This window comes from Coregonus clupeaformis, chromosome 37 (genome assembly GCF_020615455.1).
Source record: "Coregonus clupeaformis isolate EN_2021a chromosome 37, ASM2061545v1, whole genome shotgun sequence".
In the NCBI taxonomy this organism is placed as follows: domain Eukaryota; kingdom Metazoa; phylum Chordata; class Actinopteri; order Salmoniformes; family Salmonidae; genus Coregonus; species Coregonus clupeaformis.
The window spans coordinates 18,612,099-18,636,201 of record NC_059228.1 but is presented as its reverse complement, the minus strand read 5'-3'; the positions used below and the strand labels follow the sequence as shown (position 1 = coordinate 18,636,201).

At 41.7% G+C, this 24,103-nt stretch overlaps 2 protein-coding genes across 3 annotated transcripts in view; both read left to right on the top strand.

The window, feature by feature from the left end:
- Positions 1 to 5,934, top strand: part of acoxl (acyl-CoA oxidase-like) — a 46,551-nt gene extending 40,617 nt beyond the window's left edge. Inside the window, exons 18-19 of the mRNA XM_041866140.2 lie at positions 15 to 116; positions 4,372 to 5,934. Of these exons, the coding sequence (XP_041722074.1) occupies positions 15 to 116; positions 4,372 to 4,539 (270 nt within the window). The 3' untranslated portion in view covers positions 4,540 to 5,934. The remainder of the gene's footprint in view (positions 1 to 14; positions 117 to 4,371) is intronic.
- Positions 5,935 to 8,984: 3,050 nt separating this feature from the next.
- On the top strand, positions 8,985 to 23,073 carry bcl2l11 (BCL2 like 11). Of its 2 annotated transcripts, none has more exons than XM_041866383.2 (4): positions 8,985 to 9,280; positions 11,126 to 11,493; positions 14,393 to 14,526; positions 20,721 to 23,073. In XM_041866383.2, exons 1-4 carry the CDS (start codon positions 9,264 to 9,266, stop codon positions 20,847 to 20,849), a joined length of 648 nt encoding a protein of 215 aa, XP_041722317.1. In that variant the 5' UTR covers positions 8,985 to 9,263; the 3' UTR covers positions 20,850 to 23,073. The 2 variants fall into 2 exon arrangements, with proteins under 2 accessions (XP_041722317.1, XP_041722318.1); XM_041866384.2 differs by lacking the exon at positions 20,721 to 23,073 and adding an exon at positions 16,194 to 18,909.
- The last annotated feature ends 1,030 nt before the right edge of the window (positions 23,074 to 24,103 follow it).

Genomic DNA, 24,103 nt, shown 5'->3' with positions numbered 1-24,103 from the left:
GTGCTTCTCCTTAGTTCTGTCTTCTCCATGGCACCAGTCTGGTGTACCAGGAGAGAGCCTGGTATCTAGAGCATCACTACCTGACCCCCACCACCAGCCGACAGATACGCACCCAGGTAAGATATCTGACATATAGAATAGTATATGTATATGTTCTTGTATGTCGTTCCTCTGTGTGTGTGTGTGTGTGTGTGTGTGTGTGTGTGTGTGTGTGTGTGTGTGTGTGTACCTACATGGAGGGATAAACATTGATTAGTAAGGTCTTGAATTTACCTAAAGTCTTGCTGTTGTACCATCAGAGAACAACTGTGAAAAATGCTAACTTCAGATGGATAATTAGCATGGGGCAAAAACAAGAACCCCACTTCCATAGCCCCTTGTATACCTACTGCTATTCCAGTTGTTCACAGTTAGCTGTGATCAAACAGCAGTGTTTATGATGAGGGCTATCCCACTCTGCAGAGCACGTCGATGGCCGATAAGACGGGGGAGTCGACACCACTGTGCTAGCATCTAACCAGCAGGTGCTCAGGCTATGTGTTTACACTGCCTCCAGAGGAACAAAATGGCTGCTGCTCGCTGTGTCAATACTCCTAATTACTGCCAGAGCCCCCACTGGGAACAGTCATATCTGAGGAGACAGTTATTTAACATGGTGCTGAACTAGATCATTGGGACAGATGAAAATATCACTTGTAGACCCTGAACAAAGTTAATAAGAAAGGTGTACAGATGTAGGATCTTAATTTGAGCCAGTTTGCTACAGCAGGAAAATAATCCTGCATCAACAGAAAATGTGAGTTACTATGTAGATAAAAATTAATGGACCTTTTTGTAGCTGTTGATTTTCATAAGGGAAAATCAAGTGCATATAAAACATTTTAGAAGCCTTTTTAAACCTCAATACAGTACAAGGAAGGTTCTCCTGCAACAGGGTCATCAAATTAAGATCCTACATCTGTTAGTAGAGAGAAATATATATATTTCAGAATATAAGTAGTAGGCTGTGTTCAGAAATGTACACAGGCTTGGTTTCCACACTCCTTATGTCAGGTAAGCTATATTTAACTCTTGTTATTATGTAACGAGCCGATCTGCTGTACCTTCCATTTCCTGCATATCTAAGCCTCATCTCTCAAAGGTGAGTTCCTCTGAAGGTGGAGTGAGAGTCACTGAAAAACAGAGCAGATAAGAGTGACTGTCTTTGCTTATCATCACACAGGCAGCAGTATTAAACAGGCCATGCAAATGCCCCTGTCCACCGGTCCTGGCTAGAAGGGATACAGCTTTTGTCAAATTGATGTCAAAAGTATAATTATTTTGCATTTTACCTAACCCAAACCCTTTTCCTAACCTTAACCTAATTCTCCTAACCTGCTACTTTAATTATCCTAACCTGCTGCGTAAGTTCTCCTAACCTGCTACGAAAAGTCAAATCTGACAAAAGCTGTATACTGTCTAGTCAAAACCCTGCCTACCTGACGGTACTGTGTGAGCCTGGACAGAAACAGGCTCATCCTGTACACTAGGCCGGGTGGGTGATGATCATCAGATTGATCTCTATGCACGCACCAACAGTTGATGTGTGCCCACACACTGCTGATTGCTGTTGCTGTTCTTGTCAGGTCAATATTGGAACTGTTCCTGACAGTCCCTGTATTTTGTTTTTGATACCGTGTAGTAACAGTCTGCTTGAGTCAGAGAGACTTTATGAGGGAGTTGTAAAAGCCTGGTGTTCTCTAAAGTAGCCCTCTCGTCCTCTACTTTATAATAAGGATGTCTGTTGTTGTTGTTAAAAATTGACTGTGAAATAGTTTATTAGCATGGTGGCTCCATGTGATCTTGCTTAAGGCTTACTAAAGAGAACAGTTGTAACACAGTGGTTTTTCTCAGCATGTGTCCAGCCCTTCCAGCCACGCGGGGGTGGTAGGGTTCACTGCATGGGAACCTGGGCTCTGCCAGGGGTGGGGGGGACTGCTGTAGCTGTCAATAACTAGTCGTCAATAACCCCAAACACACACATGTTCTTAACCTTATAGCCACTGCTCACTATCTGATACAGACTATTACTTCTGACTCTGATTCTCTCCCTCGGTCTGCTGTGACCTTTCCTCTGGCTCCTCTTTCTCTCTCTGTTTGTTTAAACCTGGCGTTCCTCTTGCTTTCTCCAGTCTGGGCGCTACGCTCCTTTCATCTTTGACAAGGAGGGAGGGAAGGGGGGAATGAGACTTCAGAGAGCGAGAGGGAGTGTGGAGGGATAGATGTTCAACAGAGAGACAGGTTGACACCCTCAGTACCTTTTATAGGGGGGAGAGCTCTTTAGAAAGGTGCAGAGTGCAATTACACGTCAAACATGCCCAAGCATCATTTAGTGCCTTATAGACCACAGATAAGATGGAGTTACGCAAATAAAACACTGAAGAGTTGGTTAAATTGAACACTTTATCACAACCCTGGTCTCTTTGTTCTTTCATCAGTAAGTTACTTTTTAGGACTAAATTATATCCAAGTTGTATTGCAGTATCTACACAGTCTCTATAAACTTCCCCTTGTCCAGGGGTGAAATAAAATAGCACAAATGTACTGTAACAAATACCAGATGGACAGGTAAATACTTAGTTTTTTGAATGCGCAGTAGATTGCCTCGTAGTCGACATAATGGAGTCAAACGTGCTAGTGCTTTTCTGGTTAGGAGCCACTAGGTGGCAGGCATTACAATGGGTCTTGAACAAGCTGTGAATCTGAGGGAACAATCACTGTTCATGAAATGAATATTCTCCACACAACTGGAGACCTGTATGAACAATGACATGTTACTAGATTAACTACATGAAAGCAGAATTGAGGATATACATTTAGTCAGGCATATTATGGGCTAATATTTAGCCTTTTTTTAACAATTATGCTTGCTGTTGCCTCACTTCACAAACTGAATTGCTTACTAAGTGTTGAGCTGAAAAACATTCAATAAATTAATTACAGCATATAAGGGGGGAAAATATTTTTCTAGTTTTAAGAAATAAACCCAGCATTGTGCTCTATTTGTTCACACTGTCTCAGTGATTTGTGGGGTTGGCGTGCATTACTCACCCTTTCCACCCCATTGGTTTTAATGGGTTTCTGAATGATCTACAGGCAATTCTTCTCCCACAGCCCTGTCCCATAAGGCTGTTTTAAGTTTACCCTCCTACTGATTGGGAACAATTACATCACAGGCCCTCCCGAGATTATGATTAATATGACTCTCCACACAACAGCAATGGGAAACTGGTCGGCTAATGAGGGAGGCTGTCTGCACCTGTGACTCAGAGACCTGAGGTCAACTGAAATTAGTCAATTGCTAATCTCAATGTTTATTGCTATAATTAGGTTTGCCTATTGCTGTGTAGTTACCTTCCTGTTTAGTGGCACAGTGAATACAGATAGCTCAGATTAGGTGTTGGTTCCAGCATTTTCTTAGAACAAGAGACTTTGAATGTCAAAGCAAGAAAGTTGGTTGTCACTAGTTACCAGAGCCACAAAGTCATAAACCCTGCCTATTTCTACAATGTATCTTCTTAAAAGGAGATGTTCTACCTAAACATAACCTTAACCACACTGCTAACCTTATGCCTAACCATAACCTTAACCACACTGCTAACCTTATGCCTAACCCTAACCTTAAATTAAGGCCAATTTTTGTTTTCATGAATGTTTACAATATAGCCAATTTTTACGTTGGGACTGTGGTAACTAGTGGAAACCAAGAAAGTCAGACAAATTGTTTTAGCAGTTACAGTTAGGAAGACTGAGTCATTCTGCACTATGATGTCCCATTGTTATCTTTTAAAAACTCTCATAATTCCCCCAATCATGCAAGTACACTTTGTTCATATGCAGTTGAATCTGTTGTAAGTCTGAACTCTAAAGACAATGGGCTCTGTTATTTAGCTCCTTGAGTCAGTCTGGACTTTCTGTTGCTATTGGAATACTTAGATCCTCTGATCCAATACAACACCTGCCACCTGTCTGCCCAGAGTGTACCGCCAATACCATGATGTCCAATGCTGCTTACTCAAGATGCTGAGTCATTCTCCTGCTGGGGACGGTTGTGAAAAGTAGAAGATTGTACTGAACTTTGACTTGAAGGTCATCTCAAATCAAATCAGATCAGATTAATTAGCAATATTTGTCTATACCTTGCCCTACATTGTCTAGAATTCCAATACATAACCTCCATTATAAAAACCACCAATTCAACCTTTGACCCAAGCTACTTACAAGGTTATTCATACCAGCCTTATCCATGGCTAACCATTTTCTCACACACTCATTCATTGATTGCATTGATTTATGTAAATGTCATTGGCTCTTGTTGGGTTTGTCCTCCAGCTGTTGGAGCTGTGTAGATCGGTGAAGGATGAGGCCCTGAAGGTAGTGTCTGACTTCAACGTTCCCTCCTGCTGCATCCAGGCCCCAATCGCTGGGGTGGCCAACCCCCGGGCTGAGTGGGCCTTCTACTCTGCACCGGAGCACCCCATCCGAGCCTCCAAGTTATGAGCCCCACTGTGCAGTGTGCTGTACCCATCTCAGAGTATCAGCTCACACCTGGGACCGTATCCACAAAGTGTCTCAGAGTAAGAGTGCTGATCTAGGATCTGTCCATAGAATATTATTCATTATATGATCTAAAAGGCTAAACTGATCCTAGATCAGTACTCCTACTTTGAGATGCTTTGTGGATACGGGCCCTGCTCACTGCTTGACTCATCCTGGTCTCAGTAAAGAGCCATGGGCTGTGTTACAATGTCCATATTAGCATACCACTTAGAATGAAGCAACGTATTTGGCATGCATTCTAAGTGACGTAGTGTGGATATTAGAACAGAGCCCATGATCTTTTGCCTAATCTGGACAAGGTCTGAAGACTACAGGCCCAGTTGTTGTCTAGACTAGTGCCATTAGTCGCAGCCATAGAAATGTGACAGTCTCATTTTCTTTGATTATTTTGATGAATTTCTATTTAAATCTCTTATCGGTTTTCAAAGAAATGTTCAAATGCTTCATGTTTGTTATACTGTCAAATCAGTGTGTTTTTATTTGATATGTGTGCATTTGGAAGCTTTTGTACTTTGCTTGGTCCAATCCATTATATACAGTAGATGCCTATGTGGCTCAGAATAGCTTGACACAATCAGTGTTGCTTATTGAACATTTGCTAATTTTGTTTGTACATAAAAAGAAGCTTTGAAATGAAATTTATTCATGACACTAGTGGAACACAACTACATTTTTAACAACTCTATTTGTCTTAATATTAAGAAAGACTAATGTAACATTTGATACTGGTTTCCCTTACTTGCTGATACCAAGCCTGAGACCAGACCGTAGGTGTATGGGAGCAGACTGACTCAATAGACAGGTAGGCTGCAATGCTAACAGCATGTGGTAACTTCACAACGTGGACCAGTGAGCTATGTGCAATCACCCACCCAACCAATAAAATCCCCAGCATATACAGAGACACACTTTGACTGTGAATCTCTCTGCCAGATACTTTCCCTCATCAAGACCGACTAGATCATGATGGCCAGCTGTTTGATTCAGCAAGATACAAAAATGGTAATTACACAAGATATGTTTAAAATATATTTTATTAACATGAGCACAGTAACTAAATGGTTTGTGACACAATACATGTGGGAAATGTAGCCTACTTTATCTCCTTCAATTCTCTGATCAGTTGTCTGCATAACATGTTGGCCTGTAATATTGATTGACTCTTGATGAACAAACATTGTTTACTCTGTAGGCTACTTGTGCTTGCATAGAAACCTAAACTTTTCCATGACAAAGTGTCATCAGTTTTGTACTGTATCTTTGTCATATCTGAAAATCAATTGTCAATGCTCTTAATAAATGTACTGTATGGTAATAAATGTACTGTATGGTGTATCTTGTTTCACTCATGTTTTTTCTTTATAATTTTGTTGAAGACTTGCAGTCAACAGTTGAACCAAGAAGTTAAAGTAGTCTGCTCAGTATTCATAAAAGTACATACCATGCTGTGTTTGAATTTGTAGTGAACCAGTTATATAATTAGTGTTATATTGTGCAAATGATCAACACATACATGATTGTGAGAAGATGCAGCTGGCTTTTTAACGCTGTCTTGTGAAATAGCTGTTCTTCTAACTGAGAATGTGTGGGCGAAAGTGTGAAGAACCAATCCAACAACTATTTCAGGGGCTCAATGTGTACTAAATGATTCTAGAAAATTACAATTGTTCTCAAAGTTGATTATCTGTAAAACAATTTTTGACTAAAATGTATTATCATCTAATGGAGTTTGTTATGTTAATAGAAAGAGACCCTCCTCATAATTTCTCTGACAACTGAAATGTTGGTTGGTATAGGATTTTGACATCTGAAGTTGCCTCTCTTTGAAATTGGTAGCTAATGTATTACTACAGTATTGTAAACTGTTCACCTACAGAGAGAGAGGGAGAGTTTCAAGTTTTTTTTTATCAAGGTTTATTTGTCACATGCACAAGTACAGTGAAATGCTTAACTTGCGAGCCCTTCCCAACAATGCAGTATTCAATATTTAAATAGTATAACAAGAAAAATAGAGAAACACGAGAAATAAGAAAGGAAGAAATAAAAACAGGAGATTGTAAGCTACAGTATATACAGGGTCAGTGTCAGTACCACATTTACAGTGTGCGGGGATACTGGAGTAGTTGAGGTAGATATGTACCTGTAGGCAGGGATACTGGAGTAGTTGAGGTAGATACAGTGAGGGAAAAAAGTATTTGATCCCCTGCTGATTTTGTACGTTTGCCCACTGAGAAAGACATGATCAGTCTATAATTTTAATGGTAGGTTTATTTGAACAGTGAGAGACAGAATAACAAAAGAAATCCAGAAAAACGCATGTCAAAAATGTTATAAATTGATTTGCATTTTAATGAGGGAAATAAGTATTTGACCCCTCTGCAAAACATGACTTAGTACTTGGTGGGAAAACCCTTGTTGGCAATCACAGAGGTCAGACGTTTCTTGTAGTTGGCCACCAGGTTTGCACACATCTCAGGAGGGATTTTGTCCCACTCCTCTTTGCAGATCTTCTCCAATTCATTAAGGTTTTGAGGCTGATGTTTGGCAACTCGAACCTTCAGCTCCCTCCACAGATTTTCTATGGGATTAAGGTCTGGAGACTGGCTAGGCCACTCCAGGACCTTAATGTGCTTCTTCCTGAGCCACTCCTTTGTTGCCTTGGCCGTGTGTTTTGGGTCATTCTCATGCTGGAATACCCATCCACGACCCATTTCAATGCCCTTGCTGAGGGAAGGAGGTTCTCACCCAAGATTTGACGGTACATGGCCCCGTCCATCGTCCCTTTGATGCGGTGAAGTTGTCCTGTCCCCTTAGCAGAAAAACACCCCCAAAGCATAATGTTTCCACCTCCATGTTTGACGGTGGGGATGGTGTTCTTGGGGTCATAGGCAGCATTCCTCCTCCTCCAAACACGGTGAGTTGAGTTGATGCCAAAGAGCTCGATTTTGGTCTCATCTGACCACAACACTTTCACCCAGTTCTCCTCTGAATCATTCAGATGTTCATTGGCAAACTTCAGACGGGCCTGTATATGTGCTTTCTTGAGCAGGGGGACCTTGCGGGCACTGCAGGATTTCAGTCCTTCACGGCGTAGTGTGTTACCAATTGTTTTCTTGGTGACTATGGTCCCAGCTGCCTTGAGATCATTGACAAGATCCTCCCGTGTAGTTCTGGGCTGATTCCTCACCGTTCTCATGATCATTGCAACTCCACGAGGTGAGATCTTGCATGGAGCCCCAGCCCGAGGGAGATTGACAGTTATTTTGTGTTTCTTCCATTTGCGAGTAATTGCACCAACTGTTGTCACCTTCTCACCAAGCTGCTTGGCGATGGTCTTGTAGCCCATTCCAGCCTTGTGTAGGTCTACAATCTTGTCCCTGACATCCTTGGAGAGCTCTTTGGTCTTAGCCATGGTGGAGAGTTTGGAATCTGATTGATTGATTGATTGCTTCTGTGGACAGGTGTCTTTTATACAGGTAACAAGCTGAGATTAGGAACACTCCCTTTAAGAGCCAGAAATCTTTCTGATTGAGAGAGGGTCAAATACTTATTTCCCTCCTTAAAATGCAAATCAATTTATAACATTTTTGACATGCGTTTTTCTGGATTTTTTTGTTGTTATTCTGTCTCTCACTGTTGAAATAAATCTACCATTAAAATTATAGACTGATCATTTCTTTGTCAGTGGGCAAACGTACAAAATCAGCAGGGGATCAAATACTTTTTCCCCTCACTGAATGTACATGTAGGCAGGGATCCTGGAGTAGATGAGGTAGATATGTACATGCAGGCAGGGATACTGGAGTAGTTGAGGTAGATTTGTACATGTAGGCAGGGATACTGGAGTAGATGAGGTAGATATGTACATGCAGGCAGGGATACTGGAGTAGTTGTGGTAGATATGTACATGTAGGCAGGGATACTGGAGTAGTTGAGGTAGATATGTACATGTAGGCAGGGATACTGGGGTAGTTGAGGTAGATATGTACATGTAGGCAGGGATCCTGGAGTAGTTGAGGTAGATATGTACATGTAGGCAGGGATTGGGAGAAAGTGACTGGATCAATAATAGTAGTAAATAGTAGAAGTGTAAACATGGCTGAAAAGTGACTGGTAGCAGAAATGTATAAATACTATGGTAATATCAACATGGAAACAAGAGTAGGCTAATAGTGACCAGGAGCAGGATCAATAGATAGGCTAGATAGAGGAAGAGAGAGAGAAGGTTTATCTGGACACTTGAAGGGATGCTTTGAGAGGAGGCTGAGATCCCACCCAGTGAAAGAGTAGGCGGGTCAAGAGGCGGAGGATGGCACACAGGCGTCACCGCGCTCTTGACACAGACCAGACGTTTCAACTTTTTCTATCAGTTGCGAGTGAGCTGCTACAGCAAGGAAGTATCCTCAGTTGAGATATCCACACCGGAGACAAAAGAGTCGAACGCTTTTTCCTTTCCTTCAACCAACCTATATTTTGGAGGATCTGTTTTTACAAAGCGGAACCACTATTCTTTCGATGTTGACATCGTCGTTTTCTGATTAAAAGGGCACTGGGTGGGCTCTAATATTTTGCATTTAGGAGGTGTGAGAAGTTCAACAGTGGATTTTCAGATATTTTACTGTTATTGACAACTCTTATGTCCCGCTACTAAAGCGGTTTAGGACATGTCCGATTCGTCCAGGTGAGTGCAAAATGAACATCAGAATATCGCATGCATTTACTGTTTTTAAAAAGGTTATAATTTCAGTAGACTAAGAATAGACAAATGTAACAGAAAATTGCACCGCCATTCTCCCAAATTTAGACTTCACTCAGTTGTCAAGAAACCGTGATTCTGAGCAAAATAGCCACGAAAGCCCCATAGGCCTACTTAATCGTTTTTAGAGAATTATGGTGTCTGGTCTAAATGCATTTAATTTGTAGGCTACCATATCAAATTGGCTAGTCATGTGTTTTCGTAATGCAACAAAAGTATCGTATTCCGCTCACGGCGCACGCCTTGCGCACGCCTCGCGTCGACAGCGCTTTGGCATTATTTGGAGAAAGTTCGTGCTTGTTTTGATGAAGTCCACCCCCGTGTCTGCACAGCGGTTTAGCATATGAGAATTATGTTATCTTAACCGATGTCAATCGTTCCTGATTATCTTTAGTAGCCTATAATCATCATCCTAGAAAAGCTTGAAACACTGAACTCGTTGGACTTTGCTATTGAATAGAATTAAAATAAAGACCATATTCACATTTCTTTCCACTATTTCCTGAGATTTAGGCTGCTATATTTTGTAGGCCTATTGGTCTACTTTATTATCGGTTACAATGCGATGGATGACATCATTATATAGCCTATAATACGCCAGTAGGCAGTTTTTTTTATTTTGAGGATGGGGATGAGTGAAAGGTACCTGTTTTGTTTTTCTTTTGTTTTCCACGTTAACCTACCCTCACTCTTCTCAGACGATCCAGCAATAAATGAATCACCTGTTGAAGTTGAACGACAATGGGACTCCTGTTCTCAGGTGATTCAGTGATATAAAGGCGAGGGGTCAAAATGTATTTCCATTTTCAAGACAAAGTAAAAAATAATTTTTAAAATATAATGAGGAAAGCTACTACTGCAACCTGTGGGTGGCGATAATGGACCCGTAGACTAGCCTATGATTTTGGATGCGTTTCATTTGGCTAATCCAATCGCCTGCCAGTCACAGAGGCTTTAATCCAATCAGGTCTGCTTTCAACACATGTTCGTAGAAAAAAAAGATTCATAACAAATGTGTGCGGACACTCAAGCAACAAACTGCTAGACGTGCTTGTACTCTATTGTTCGTTGTCTGACTGTCTGCGATTTGGTTGTCTCTAAAATGCGGCTTTCGATTTAACTTTGAATGTGTTTGATATGAGTAAGTATTTATGATATAGTAGGCTACTGTAGGTTACTGAAAGTATTATATAAAGTATTATAAAGTCGACAAATAGCCTATAGGCATAATAGAGAAAAAGTGTATGCTGCCTGCGGTCCTTCATGCGCAAGAGAGATCCTTCATGCGCTATTTGGAACCAATTCGACTATGGAATACAAGTAACGATCAGATTAATTTCGAAAAACATGACTATAACTAGATTTGTCCTGGGGATCCACAATAGGCTATTCACACATTTAATTTCGGATAGAATAAGTTAATTTGGCTTGGAGATTGGGTTGTGACGCAGTTACTACGGCTCGTAACTTCATGCCAACTGTTTTTCCCTACTAGAAATGCTGCAATCAGCACTTCTGTACAAACAATGGAGGTACGTGGAGAGGAAGAAGAAGGAACGGCCGACTCAAAAACTTGGATAGACTGGACACTGGACTCGACCCTGCGGGATATTTAGCCATGCGCGTTCTGTTTTATTAGCCTACGTTTTCTAGAAATTATGGCAGTTTTAGATTTTAGATTCTAGGAGAGGAAATCTCCAACAAATAATGACAATGCACGGACAAAATAATAAAAAATAGCCTAACTCTGATACTCGATCTATCCTACAGACCACACAATCGGTCCAATGTCTCGACCACTCTAATTGAGAGAGGGAAAAGCGGAGAGTCGCATCCGGGTGGTGGAGCAGCCTCCCGTGCCGAACCGTCTGACATCCCCCAGTCCTGCGAAGGGGACCAGCAGTCACGGGGAGGAATAATGGTTCCGAATAGTCTGCTTGGTTTCCAGTCGAGGTCGCCGGTGTTCAGAACACTGTCCAGGTCCTCCAGTGGATATTTTTCGTTCGACAGCGATTCTATTCCAAGCTCCCCGATATTGAAAGATAACAAGTCGACACAGACTCCGAGCCCATCTAGCCAAGTCATTACCCACGCACTGCAGCGCATGTCTCAGGCACTGGAGACCCGGCGAGATTATGGTAAGGCACGCACCCTTGCTGGTGTCGCACAGGTTGTTACTCACAATCCAGAGCGCTGGCTTCGAGGTGGGCAGGTACATGGCATGGCGCACATGATAAACTCTTTACGCGCAAAAATGATGTGCGCTGCCCTTGTGGCAATCAGAAAGTGCACTTTTTTTTATACACTTAACTCACACCAGTTGACGACATCCTCTGACTATTCCAATGTACTAAGGACCATTGGTTCTGTAGCGTATTCATTGATATGGGGGGAGGATGGCGGGCTATTATGCACGGATGCGTCTTGGTTTATTGCGCGGCTAATTGTCCCTTGGGCGGTTTGTAATGTCTATAGTTATATTTATTTATATACCGTAGTCATTACGATATCTGTATGGGTCGAGCATCTTTAATAACGTGACCATGAGCCAATAGTTGGATTTAACCTCAGCAGGAAGTTTTTTTAGATCAGTATCTGCCCTCCGTTTACTGAGTTGTCATAACAAGCCACCAAGGAGTGTGCGTGTGTGCGTGATAGCAAAACATGCGTGCACATGTGTTTAACGGCACCTGTGCTTGCACACAGACTTACACTCAATCTCAATAACATTCCGTGACAAAGCCAGTGGCCATAGAAGACAAGCAAAAGGAAATACACAGGGATAAACATGCACTGCTATTTGTCCCCTTAGTGCATAATAGATGTGATTGAGCAGCCTAATTCACCTGTGTACTTTTATTTGACCACATGTAGTGAGTTGGAGTAGAGGCCACATGTAGTGAGTTGGAGTAGAGGCCACATGTAGAGGCCACATGTAGTGAGTTGGAGTAGAGGCCACATGTAGTGAGTTGGAGTAGAGGCCACATGTAGTGAGTTGGAGTAGAGGCCACATGTAGTGAGTTGGAGTAGAGACCACATGTAGTGAGTTGGAGTAGAGGCCACATGTAGTGAGTTGGAGTAGAGGCCACATGTAGTGAGTTGGAGTAGAGGCCACATGTAGTGAGTTGGAGTAGAGATCACATGTAGTGAGTTGGAGTAGAGACCACATGTAGTGAGTTGGAGTAGAGGCCACATGTAGTGAGTTGGAGTAGAGGCCACGTGTAGTGAGTTGGAGTAGAGATCACATGTAGTGAGTTGGAGTAGAGACCACATGTAGTGAGTTGGAGTAGAGACCACATGTAGTGAGTTGGAGTAGAGGCCACATGTAGTGAGTTGGAGTAGAGATCACATGTAGTGAGTTGGAGTAGAGACCACATGTAGTGAGTTGGAGTAGAGGCCACATGTAGTGAGTTGGAGTAGAGGCCAGTCAGAATAGACCTCTGTATCTTTTGTCAACAGCAAACAGGGCTTCCTCCCTGCTCATTCTCCTTAGGAGCCGGCTGATATGAGGGACAGATACATCTCTATCTGTAGTGTTTCACACACATCTCTAATCCCAAAGAGACTACACTTAAAGGAAAACTCCACCCAAAAACAATCTTTGGGTATTTGTTTAATTAGACCATAGTCCAAAATGTTGTGCATGTCAGCAATCAAGTTTTCAAGATATATAACTTTCAAAATACAGAAATACAGCCAGTATGATGCATTCTGCTACCACTACTAAAATATATTTTTGGGATTGAATTTTCCTTTAATGGGTACACTCTTAGAAAAAAAAGTGCTATCTAAAACCTAAAAGGGTTCTTCGGCTGTCCCCATAGGAGAACACTTTGAAGAACCCATTTTGGAATCACGTAGAACCCTTTTGGGTTCTATATAGAAGGCTTTCCACACAGGGTTCTACTTGGAATCAAAAAGGTTTCTCCTATGGGGACAGTCGAATAACCCTTTTGGAACCCTTTTTCTAAGAGGGTAGAGAACAACAACTTTTCTATCTCTGATGTTGGGAAGCCAATGAACTGGGCCCCACTCAGAGCCATTTCTTAAGATAAAGTCTGAAGAGTATGTTTGTGGAGAATATCATCAATGTTCTCCAGTTTTAGTACCACCGCCTGTTATTGCCTGACGGAGGCAGACGCTGTGGAGGAATTATTTACCTGTTTTTTTTACTCAGACATTTTATTTTCTGACTATCAGATATGATTGATCCTAGCACACATATAGAAAATCACAAGTGTGGTGTAGTATCTGGTAGTCTATATCAGGGTTCCCCAACTGGCCCGTGGGTGGTTTATATTTGGCCCCCCAAGTTTTCTGAGCAAGAAATAATAAAAGGAAATCAGCTCAGAGTGATTTTATACAAATGTAAGCAAGGTTTGAAATGATTATGTTTTAGTCAAACATTATATCTGTTTGGGCTTCTTGTGGTCAATTTGGCGTCTACAAATTATTTGTAATTATGTTTTCCATCCACTCAAGAAAAAATTGTCCCGCAGCTGAATCTAGTTGATGCCTTTGGTGCATTAAATTACATTTAGATTTTGACAACTTTTCTTGAGGTTTCTTGACAAATAGCCTTTATAACGCACTCATAAGATTGTCATAAGATAACAAAAGGTAACATTTCATAACAATAGTCCTACACTCATCATGGGAAATGCTGTGGTGATGCATGATGCATGTCATGAATTGTCACTGTGGTGTGTGTTATTGTTATGTCTCTTTTATGACAGTGATATAAAGCCATTATGCCAGGCTACTTGCAGTAAAGGGTTTCCATATTAACATATAGTACAACTGATATTGCAGGGGCCCTGAGGGATATGAGAAATATTAGACATATGGTTCATGACACGTGAGTCATAACAAGAGATCAGAACACATTCATATTGACAACTAAACCACACTATAGGAACCACTTAGCACGTCAGAAGAGAGTCATACTGGACTCTTCTTAGTACTGTTGTAGCTTGGTCTTTGTTATTAGATTGTGTGCCAATGAGTTCTGAGAGCCATTTGTTCTTTGTCCCCCAGACGTGTGGCCCAACCCCCTCCGGCCCAATAGAGCACGCCCACCACCGACTGCGGGGGACATGCGGCCAGAGATACTAATCGGTCAGGAGCTTCAGCGCATTGGAGATGAATTTAACAACCTCTTCATACATGGGGTGAGTAGTTACACCAGCACTGAGACTTGCAGTCTACTATACACTTACAGAGGGAGGAGCCTAAAAAGAGACCCATATATCCTGATGATACGTCATTTCTGGGGGGAAAACAATGAATTAAACCATCACTTTCAGGGAATTGTTAGCTTCAGTTCAAATATCTCTAAGTGAGTTAGTGGCTGCCAACCACTCTCAAAGGATACGATACACAAAAACAATTATATCAGGATCATGATGATCACAGTAGTCGCTGCAGGACAAGGGAAAGTTCATCTTCCCATTAGATAGTGTCAATTATTTCAGCGTTTTCGCAGACCTGCTGCCGAAATCATAATAATATAATATAATAATATGCCATTTAGCAGACGCTTTTATCCAAAGCAACTTACAGTCATGTGTGCATAAATTTTTACATATGGGTGGTCCCGGGGATCGAACCCACTACCCTGGCATTACAAGCGCCATGCTCTACCAATTGAGCTACGATGACAGCATCGTTGAAGAAAATGCTTGTGCAGCCATCAGAGTTGGTTTCTTTCTCTTGCTACTTGCACATTACATTTCTGGAGGTTGCATCACCTTATTTACAAACCATATCAAGGACTGCACTGTATCAAATGGAGCTGATAAGGTGCACAGCTCAACATGTGCCATTCTAGATGATTTCTATTTGTGTCCTTGACCTAGCATAGACACATTCTGTGCTCTCATTTCTTATGTACTGAGGACACTCTGGCTTTAGAACATTATTTATAATACAATGCATATGAATAATATGTTGTTACCAAAATAATAGTATTTGTATACCTTAATCATTTTCAGTGAGCTCACTATGGCATATGCCGTGGAGGGTCATATTATGACTCTTGGCCTGCTATACATGTGTGAATATCACGTATCAGCTGTTACACGACCGGCCTAATGTTCAAAGACACCCCCAGCAGGAGGCTGTCTGTTCAGCACAGACATGAAAAGGTTTTGTGAGGTCATGGAGAGGGAAAGAAGGAGAGAGGGAGAGAGAGAGGCTACATGAAAAGTGCAATACTGTTAATATATACGTGTTATTGCAGGTTTTCAGTTAATTTATGTATATCACGAAGCTCATCTGCATTTCCTGCAGTGCAGGAAAATTCTCAGCAACAAAAGAGTGATCAAATGAAGATCCTACATCTGTAGCTACAGGACAGGCTCTTTGTAGCTAAAACAATCTCTGTCAGGTGGGGATTAATCTTACCCTGGGTTACCCATTTCCTGGTTAATTCCATAACTCTGTCCAGATCTTACACTTGAACACCAATCATACTCAAAGAGCTTTGTTGGGTTAATTTTTGGAGGGAATTTTTAGTTTATAGAGAATGTTCCATTCTTGTCACTCTCCATCTGAGCAGTCTTGAATTGGCTGAAATGAAAGACCCATAAAATGTTTTTTAACATTTACGTAATTTAGAAGACGCTCTTTTCCAGAGCAACTTATAGGAGCAAATAGGGTTAAGTGCCTTACTCAAAGGAACAACAAAATATTTTTTCACCTAGTCGGCTCAGGGGTTCAAACCAGCGACCTTGCTGCCCCACATCTGTTTGAAAGCTGTTGATAGTGCATGTTGCATGCATTTCAGGGAGTTTCGATGTGACTGTGCATGGAATTTGTTGACTGTTTTTCTTGCCAGTCCATAACCCCGGGATGTTCCTGTCATGGACGTCGTGTAGATTTGTATCTGTTTTCTTCATCGCCATCCCCAAGGGCCACTTCCTGGTACCCATAAAAGGGGAAGGTTTGTCTGTATAATCAAAAAGATGAACTGATGACTGGACTTTGTATTTGCTCACTAAAAAAACAGAAATATTTATTTCTAATGAGTGCATGAGCATTTGCTGTGAATAATGTGTTACTAATGGCTCAGGGTGTCGGAGGAGAAATACATATTGACACACCTTTCAACAGGTGAGGCTGTTGAAACACACATTCTAGAACAGAACAGGGTGTGTGTGTGTGTGTCTATGTGCCATGTTCTGGTCTCAGGTGTTTGGTTGACGTCAGAGAGGAATTCTGCAAGACTGTCTCTTTCTAGAATCTAGAGCTGTCTCATATGTCTCCCATCTGTCACAATTGTCTATTAAATAACTTTATACAGGTTATTACGTTGTGTGTTACTGCCAAGTGCAGGTGTTTCATACAGTTCTATGTATAGGTTTTCAACTGCCAATAACTGTCATAATGCTTGTATCTGGATGAGCCATATTACTTCCTAGCTAGTGACTATAAAGTGAGTCATTTCATTGTAGACAAAGTGTTTGTGTGTTTTCAGGTGTCACGTAAGGTGAATCAAAAAACCTCCTGCACACTTTGTTTACTGATCCACAGGTCTGTGTCATCTGTCAAACTTCCTAGTTCTTCCTTCTGATTGGCTCTATGGCCTCTGGCCACCCACACAACTGACCAGTGACCTACATTACACTAGCGATGACCAGGTTTTGTTTTGCTACACACACACACACACACACCATTCCTTCTCTGCCTAAAAGCCATCATGAAAAATACTAATTAAGGCTGTCTGAGTGTGCAATCAAGGTCAATGAGGCCAAGGCCAGAGGTTTGAGACTGGCAGGAGGAAGGGTCAGGTTACAGGGATGGTGCAGTGTAGCTGGTTGGTGAGTGAGTGGTTGTGTTGCAGCATAGCAGGACTACGTGACTGCTCAGCTTTATTATGCCTACCCTGCGGTTAAGGCTCTCAGGGAGCCCACTGTGGGCTCTAATTATCCACTGGTCCGCCTTTACAGGCCTCACTCACCCAGCGCCATGGAGACACACTCAGTCCAGCTCCGGCCCTCCAGACCTGATCTTTGTCATCTTCTCCCAGGGTCAGTTTGAACCAAGGCTCCAAAGGTTGTCATGCTTTGTGTGAGGCGCTGGAAAGAACTTCTGAGTGGAGTTGGTCCACTGTTAAGTCTTTGAGTGTGTTGCGGCTTTGGGTGTCTCAGTACTCGCTTTCTCTGGTTCAGGGTTTGCACTTTTGGAGCTATTCCATTGGTTCCATTGCACCAGGCCAGCTCAATCAAGCACAGCTAAAGTATTTGGAAGAAATCCAAGTACTATTTGAGCCCAGGTCTGGTGAGACGTCTCTCCAGTGGTGAATATAGTAGTGTGAGACATAAGGACAAGCACCCTGCTAATGCAAAGCAGATGTCTGGCCACAGAAACATGTTGTTATTCTAAGATAACTAAGGTCTGCATTTTGCCACTCAAATTATCTGAGCATTCACATGGCAGCTCACTTCTTTGTGGAGTTTCTATCTTGTTTTTAAATTGTTACGCAAAGGGATTTTCATTAGGAAGCAGTGACGGCCCATCTTATTTGTGACGCAATATTATTTTGGTTTAGGACCTGCAGTCTTTGTCTTGTAGAACAAGGGAGAGAGAAGTTTGTCTGTTTGGGAACTATTTTAAGCAGCTACGTAATAGCTTTTTTAATCAAATAAAAGCACATTCGCTGAGTGTAAGTGACTACTTTGTTTTTCCTCAGCAATTGCAGGCAGACATCTGCGAACGTATTAGCGAGTCACTTTAATTGCATGTCTTCTACTTCAAATTGTGGCTGCTCTCCCAGTTTGTTCGAATTGTTTTTCAGTGTTCTTCTGGCCTTGGACGTTTTTGTTAAGCTTGCATGTGGTGTTGCAGATTTCACTCTGCGTTCTCTCACATCAGATCAATTGTCAGAGAGAGATTGGCCAGTCAGCATGTGGTACCTGAAAATCACACAGTTTGGGAACAGAAACAGCTGAATACTCAGGCCCTGATCCATTAGACTTGAGACTAGATTGAAAAGTGTTAATGTTTTGTAATATTGTACCAATTAGCTGTTTGTGGGCATGGGTGCGAAACTGTCAGTGTGTGTATTCAGTGAATTTGTGTATTAACGTCATCACTGCCAAAAACCTGATTCTTAAAGGGAAAGATAAATTGATCCCATTTTTAAGGAAAGTAGCAAGTACAGTACAAAATCCCTTTAATAATATATTATTAAAGGGATCATTCACCTGTTGATTTGCCTTTTTCCAGCCTCTCATGTTGCATGCCTCAGGGTGTGAAGTGCCGTGTGATTACATAATGTGTGTACTAGCTATATAATGCAATACAAAATGCAACATTGAGTCACAATACTCTAATACACACCAGAGAGGTTTTACCCTCAGACTCAATGGCCAAATATCTGGATCAAGTCTATGTGTATACCCTGTGTTGAAACCACTGCCTGGAACGGTTCAATTAGTCAAGCTTACAGTAAGTACAGACATCTTTCTTATTCTATTAAAATCTCAGTAAAACAAAGTGCTGAGTAAAGGGTTTGAATACTTATGTAAATAAGGTATTTCTGTTTTATAATGTTTTAATAAATGTGCTAAAATTTCTAAAAACCTGTTTTCACTTTGTCATTATGGGGTATTGTGTGTAGATTGCTGAGTTTTTATTGTATTTTTTAAATCCATTTTAGAATAAGGCTGTAACGTAACAAAATGTGGAAAAAATGAAGGGGTCTGAATACTTTCTGAATGCACTGTATGTTCTAATCAAACAACCTTTCAACAGCTTGTTTTAAGTTCTTGTTAAATCTTTCAGGGCAATCATTTATATCTAGCCAAACCATCGGCCTGCCATTTCTTTCATGAACTCATCATGTTTGGCCCGAAGGTGAATGGGGTCTTGCAAGGTTGCCAGTTCTGCTCTAAGTCTCTCTTACAGAGGGGTTAATGCACTTCAATTTAAGTCCACTTCCTCATCACCTGTTTCCTCAGACACTATTCACAGTCACTCCAGGCTTTTGTGGTTCTTGGCATGACTCATTTAAACTAAAACAAAGTGTTGATATCCCCCATTCATTTGTTCCTAAATGTCTGCACTGTATGGCTCCCTGCCAAGCTGCTCTGAATCCACACACATGCAGTGATTCACTAATGGAGTGATGCCTCAGTCATACTTCAGCATAGTTCCTGTCAGAAACATAGTTTCTGGTAAAAGTAGAACTCAGACTTGGTGTTTCCTCTGTCCCCTCTGCCAAAGAGGCCACAGGGGAAATGACCAGCGCTTATCGCAAAAGCCCTGCCAATCTAGTGACCTCAGGCCAGCGTGAAGGCCGGGCCAAGACAGCCACCTGTTTTCACCTCCCCTTTGCCAAGTCTGCAGAGGTAATTGTCTGTGAGGAGGGAGTAGTCTATCCATCCCCCATTATTAGGACCCCATGAGCTGGCCAAGTCTAAGTGCACTGCTAAAAACCTAATAGAATGGCTCACAATCTTCCCTAATCTCTCAATTCATCTCACAGGAAAAATTTCCCTATTTGTGTTTAGGTCATCAAGTGCCTCTTCCATCTGAAGCTGAAGTAGCTGACCTAATAGAATGGCTTTTATGACCGTGCTGCTGCCCTGTTTTTCTCATTAAGAAATATGACTCATGTTGTAAACCTGGTATGTTCGTGTGTGAGGGTTGAGTTCAGCCCAAGGCTCTAGTGTGGTGGTTTGCAGGGCCTCTGCCCAACACAGCAATGTTGACACAGAGATCCAAAGAGCAGAGCATCAACAATCCATTGAGAGGGTAAATACATTTACTCTGGTTGCTCATTTAATGCTCAATTGTGTTTGTATAATTCAATACTGTGTACACATAATTAACAAACACACGTACTGTACACAAGCGCATCCTGGCACAGTTTCACTGGAGCACAAACACATGTAAGAACGTTTCATTTGTTTGCCTGGGCTAAGTGTGGAGTGAACCCACTGATCCTAACACCTGGAGAGGGACCATGGGTTTGGGGTGAGGTGGGGCAGGATGTTGAGTTGTGTTGGCCTGCTTCCTGTGTTTGTTAGGGCTGCATGTGTGTCATGAAAGGACTGGCACACCGACCACAGTTGAGCTCAGCCGTGTCCAGTATTATCAGCTAACCTCAGCTGTCTGTCTTCGACACACAGCAGGGGTCTTTATGGTGCAGCCAAGACCCCCCATGGGTTCACTGAGGATAAATCTGTTTATTAGTGCTAGTTGTTTGAATCATATGTCTGGAGGTGAATGGTGCTTTTTACACTGTGTGTTGTGGCAATAATGTTGAATGCTCTATGTTTGTGGAGTATGTTTAGTGGTTATACTGTATGTACAAGAGTATGTGTATGTAACACGGCTCCTTTCTCTGTGTCCTCCACAGCGCCTTGCAGGCAGAAACGGTCAGGTTGCCCAGGGAAACCTGCAGCAGATGCACCAAGAGCCCACCTTCCTACTGTGGATGGGTGTTCTGATTGGACGACTATTACAGATAATCCTGCGGAGAAGATGATGGACAGACAGAAGGCCCAATCCCATCCTCTGGAGCACCCAGCAGACACATACTGTAGAACCTGGGAGAATTCTGTTAAAGACCCATTACATAAATGAATATGTAAAATTGTCACATTTTCAAAATGGACTCTCCTTCATATGTGGACCTTTACAACTTTGTCTTGATGGTTTCTGACCTTGAATGGCCTCAAGATTCCCTGATCCAGCATAAATTGGGATAGGGAATTTGTAAAGCTTTGGGAATACTTTCTTTTGAAATTCTACAACACCTGGAATTTTGCACCTATGTTTCCTGCGCGGATTTGGAAAGCTGAGCCTAATCAAAGAACCAAAGATGGAGTGTCCTGTTGTGGAGCGCTCACAGGGATAATGCTGTGTGGATAATGCTTTGTGGAGGTTACATGTACCTTGTACAGCTTATTTTTTTCTAAAACTACTGCGCTGTTTTCTTTTTCTTGCAGTTATGTATTTTTCACCTCTGTATTTAATTTGTTTGTTTCTATGTGTTTGTGAGTTTACCCATTGGTCAGATGTGTAGAGTCTGCGCTGTGTCTGTTCCTCCTGGTCCTCATGGCAACTCACTGTTTCCCTCCCAAAACTAATCTGCAAATGTAGTTTGATGCAGTCAGTCCCATGGCCGGTTCCATGGACCCAGATTAAGTCTGTTTAATGGAGAGTCTCCATTGAAAGTGTTTTTTTAAGTCCAGGAGTAGTTTTAGACAACAGTTGAGTGTGCACTTCAATTGTCTTTATTAACCCTTTAGGTATTAACCTCGAGCAATAACTGAAGATGCAATTTCAGTCAAGCCAGATATAAAAAATTTAATTATATGTAAGCACCATTTTTTTATGTATTGCCTTTCTAAACATATTCAGTATTAAGAGCAATAGCATGGATGTTAGTAGTCATTGTGAGAACAGAAAAAAACATTGATAGCAACTACAATGCCTAAAATAATGATATATAATTAAATCAAAGTAGATCTACATGAATTAGGGCAAACAATGTAACTTCTTGAAACAACGTATTTTACTGTTATCTCACTTGTTTCCCCCGCCCTTATCAGCTGTCAAACATCATTCTTGTTATCATTTAGCCTTTGGCTCGGACCTGCTGTTGTCAGTGCTTTGTTAGCCCAGCTGACAGCCAAGTCCAGTGCAGTGTTGCTAGGTCATTAAAAGCTCATAGAAGCTTTGCTGGAAGAGAACCAAACTCTGAGCCAACATTAGCCAGAGGAACAGGTATAGAGAGCCAATGGATTCAATACAGGTTTGAATGGGTGGGATCACTCGCAGTGCTTGAGAACTTAGATGGATAGATAGTGAGAAAAACCACCAAGCATTCTTGACAAAATTCTTGAAACATTTTTGTATTTCTGATCTGTGGTAGTATGAATGTGTTTTTTAAGAAAGTGAAGTAGGGTTACTTTGGATGTTTCATGTTAAATGTGACCACATTCTGCACCATGGGTTTTAAATTGTATGTGTCCCCTCATGTGACCCAAAGATTGATTATACTGTCATTTTGCTGTTTGGTTCCTATTGTAAAGTACAGTATAGGTGTGGTTCAGTCCAACTACCTTGGTCACCCTTTTGATTCCAATGCCTCCCATCTGTCAGTCTGTTGGTATTTGATGTGAAAACTCATTCCACACCCACAGTTCAATAAACATTATCCAGGAAATTGCATGTTGACAGTATAAAATGTAATGATAAAAGCATATCTTTAAAATAACATAGCACTTACAGCTCATTCAAGGTTTTATGTGGCAAAAATCTGCCTTTTGGATTTATTAAAAAAAATGTTTTGCTGACCGTGGAGATGAAATATAAGGTTGATGGTATTGGTTGATGACAGTTCTGCAAACCCAATTTTGAGAAGTGCATCATGTGTACCATTCTGTCATGTTTTTCTTGGCACCAACATTTTACTGCTCTGCCATGTTCTATATCTTGTATGACTGTCTTTTCTTTTTTGGTGTTGCCAAATGAAACCAAAAACCTCATTTCAAAGTACTGTATCTCAGAAGGGTATATGTAGTCGTGTCTAGAGACGCTTTCCAAGAGAACAACTGAAAGCTGAACTGTCACCTTCTGAAACTGATATGGAAACTTCTCCGACAGTCAGCCAATGGTTCCATGTACTCTAGATATACAGTGGGGAAAAAAGTATTTAGTCAGCCACCAATTGTGCAAGTTCTCCCACTTAAAAAGATGAGAGAGGCCTGTAATTTTCATCATAGGTACACGTCAACTATGACAGACAAAATTAGATTTTTTTTCTCCAGAATATCACATTGTAGGATTTTTTATGAATTTATTTGCAAATGATGGTGGAAAATAAGTATTTGGTCAATAACAAAAGTTTCTCAATACTTTGTTATATACCCTTTGTTGGCAATGACACAGGTCAAACATTTTCTGTAAGTCTTCACAAGGTTTTCAGTGATGTTTTGCAGTGATGTTTTGGGGCTGTCGCTGGGCAACACAGACTTTCAACTCCCTCCAAAGATTTTCTATGGGGTTGAGATCTGGAGACTGGCTAGGCCACTCCAGGACCTTGAAATGCTTCTTACGAAGCCACTCCTTCGTTGCCCGGGCGGTGTGTTCGGGATCATTGTCATGCTGAAAGACCCAGCCACGTTTCATCTTCAATGCCCAAAATCTCACGATACATGGCCCCATTCATTCTTTCCTTTACACGGATCAGTCGTCCTGGTCCCTTTGCAGAAAAACAGCCCCAAAGCATGATGTTTCCACCCCCATGCTTCACAGTAGGTATGGTGTTCTTTGGATGCAACTCAGCATTCTTTGTCCTCCAAACACAACGAGTTGAGCTTTTACCAAAAAGTTATATTTTGGTTTCATCTGACCATATGACATTCTCCCAATCCTCTTCTGGATCATCCAAATGCACTCTAGCAAACTTCAGACGGGCCTGGACATGTACTGGCTTAAGCAGGGGGACACGTCTGGCACTGCAGGATTTGAGTCCCTGGCGGCGTAGTTTGTTACTGATGGTAGGCTTTGTTACTTTGGTCCCAGCTCTCTGCAGGTCATTCACTAGGTCCCCCCGTGTGGTTCTGGGATTTTTGCTCACCGTTCTTGTGATCATTTTGACCCCACGGGGTGAGATCTTGCGTGGAGCCCCAGATCGAGGGAGATTATCAGTGGTCTTCTATGTCTTCCATTTCCTAATAATTGCTCCCACAGTTGATTTCTTCAAACCAAGCTGCTTACCTATTGCAGATT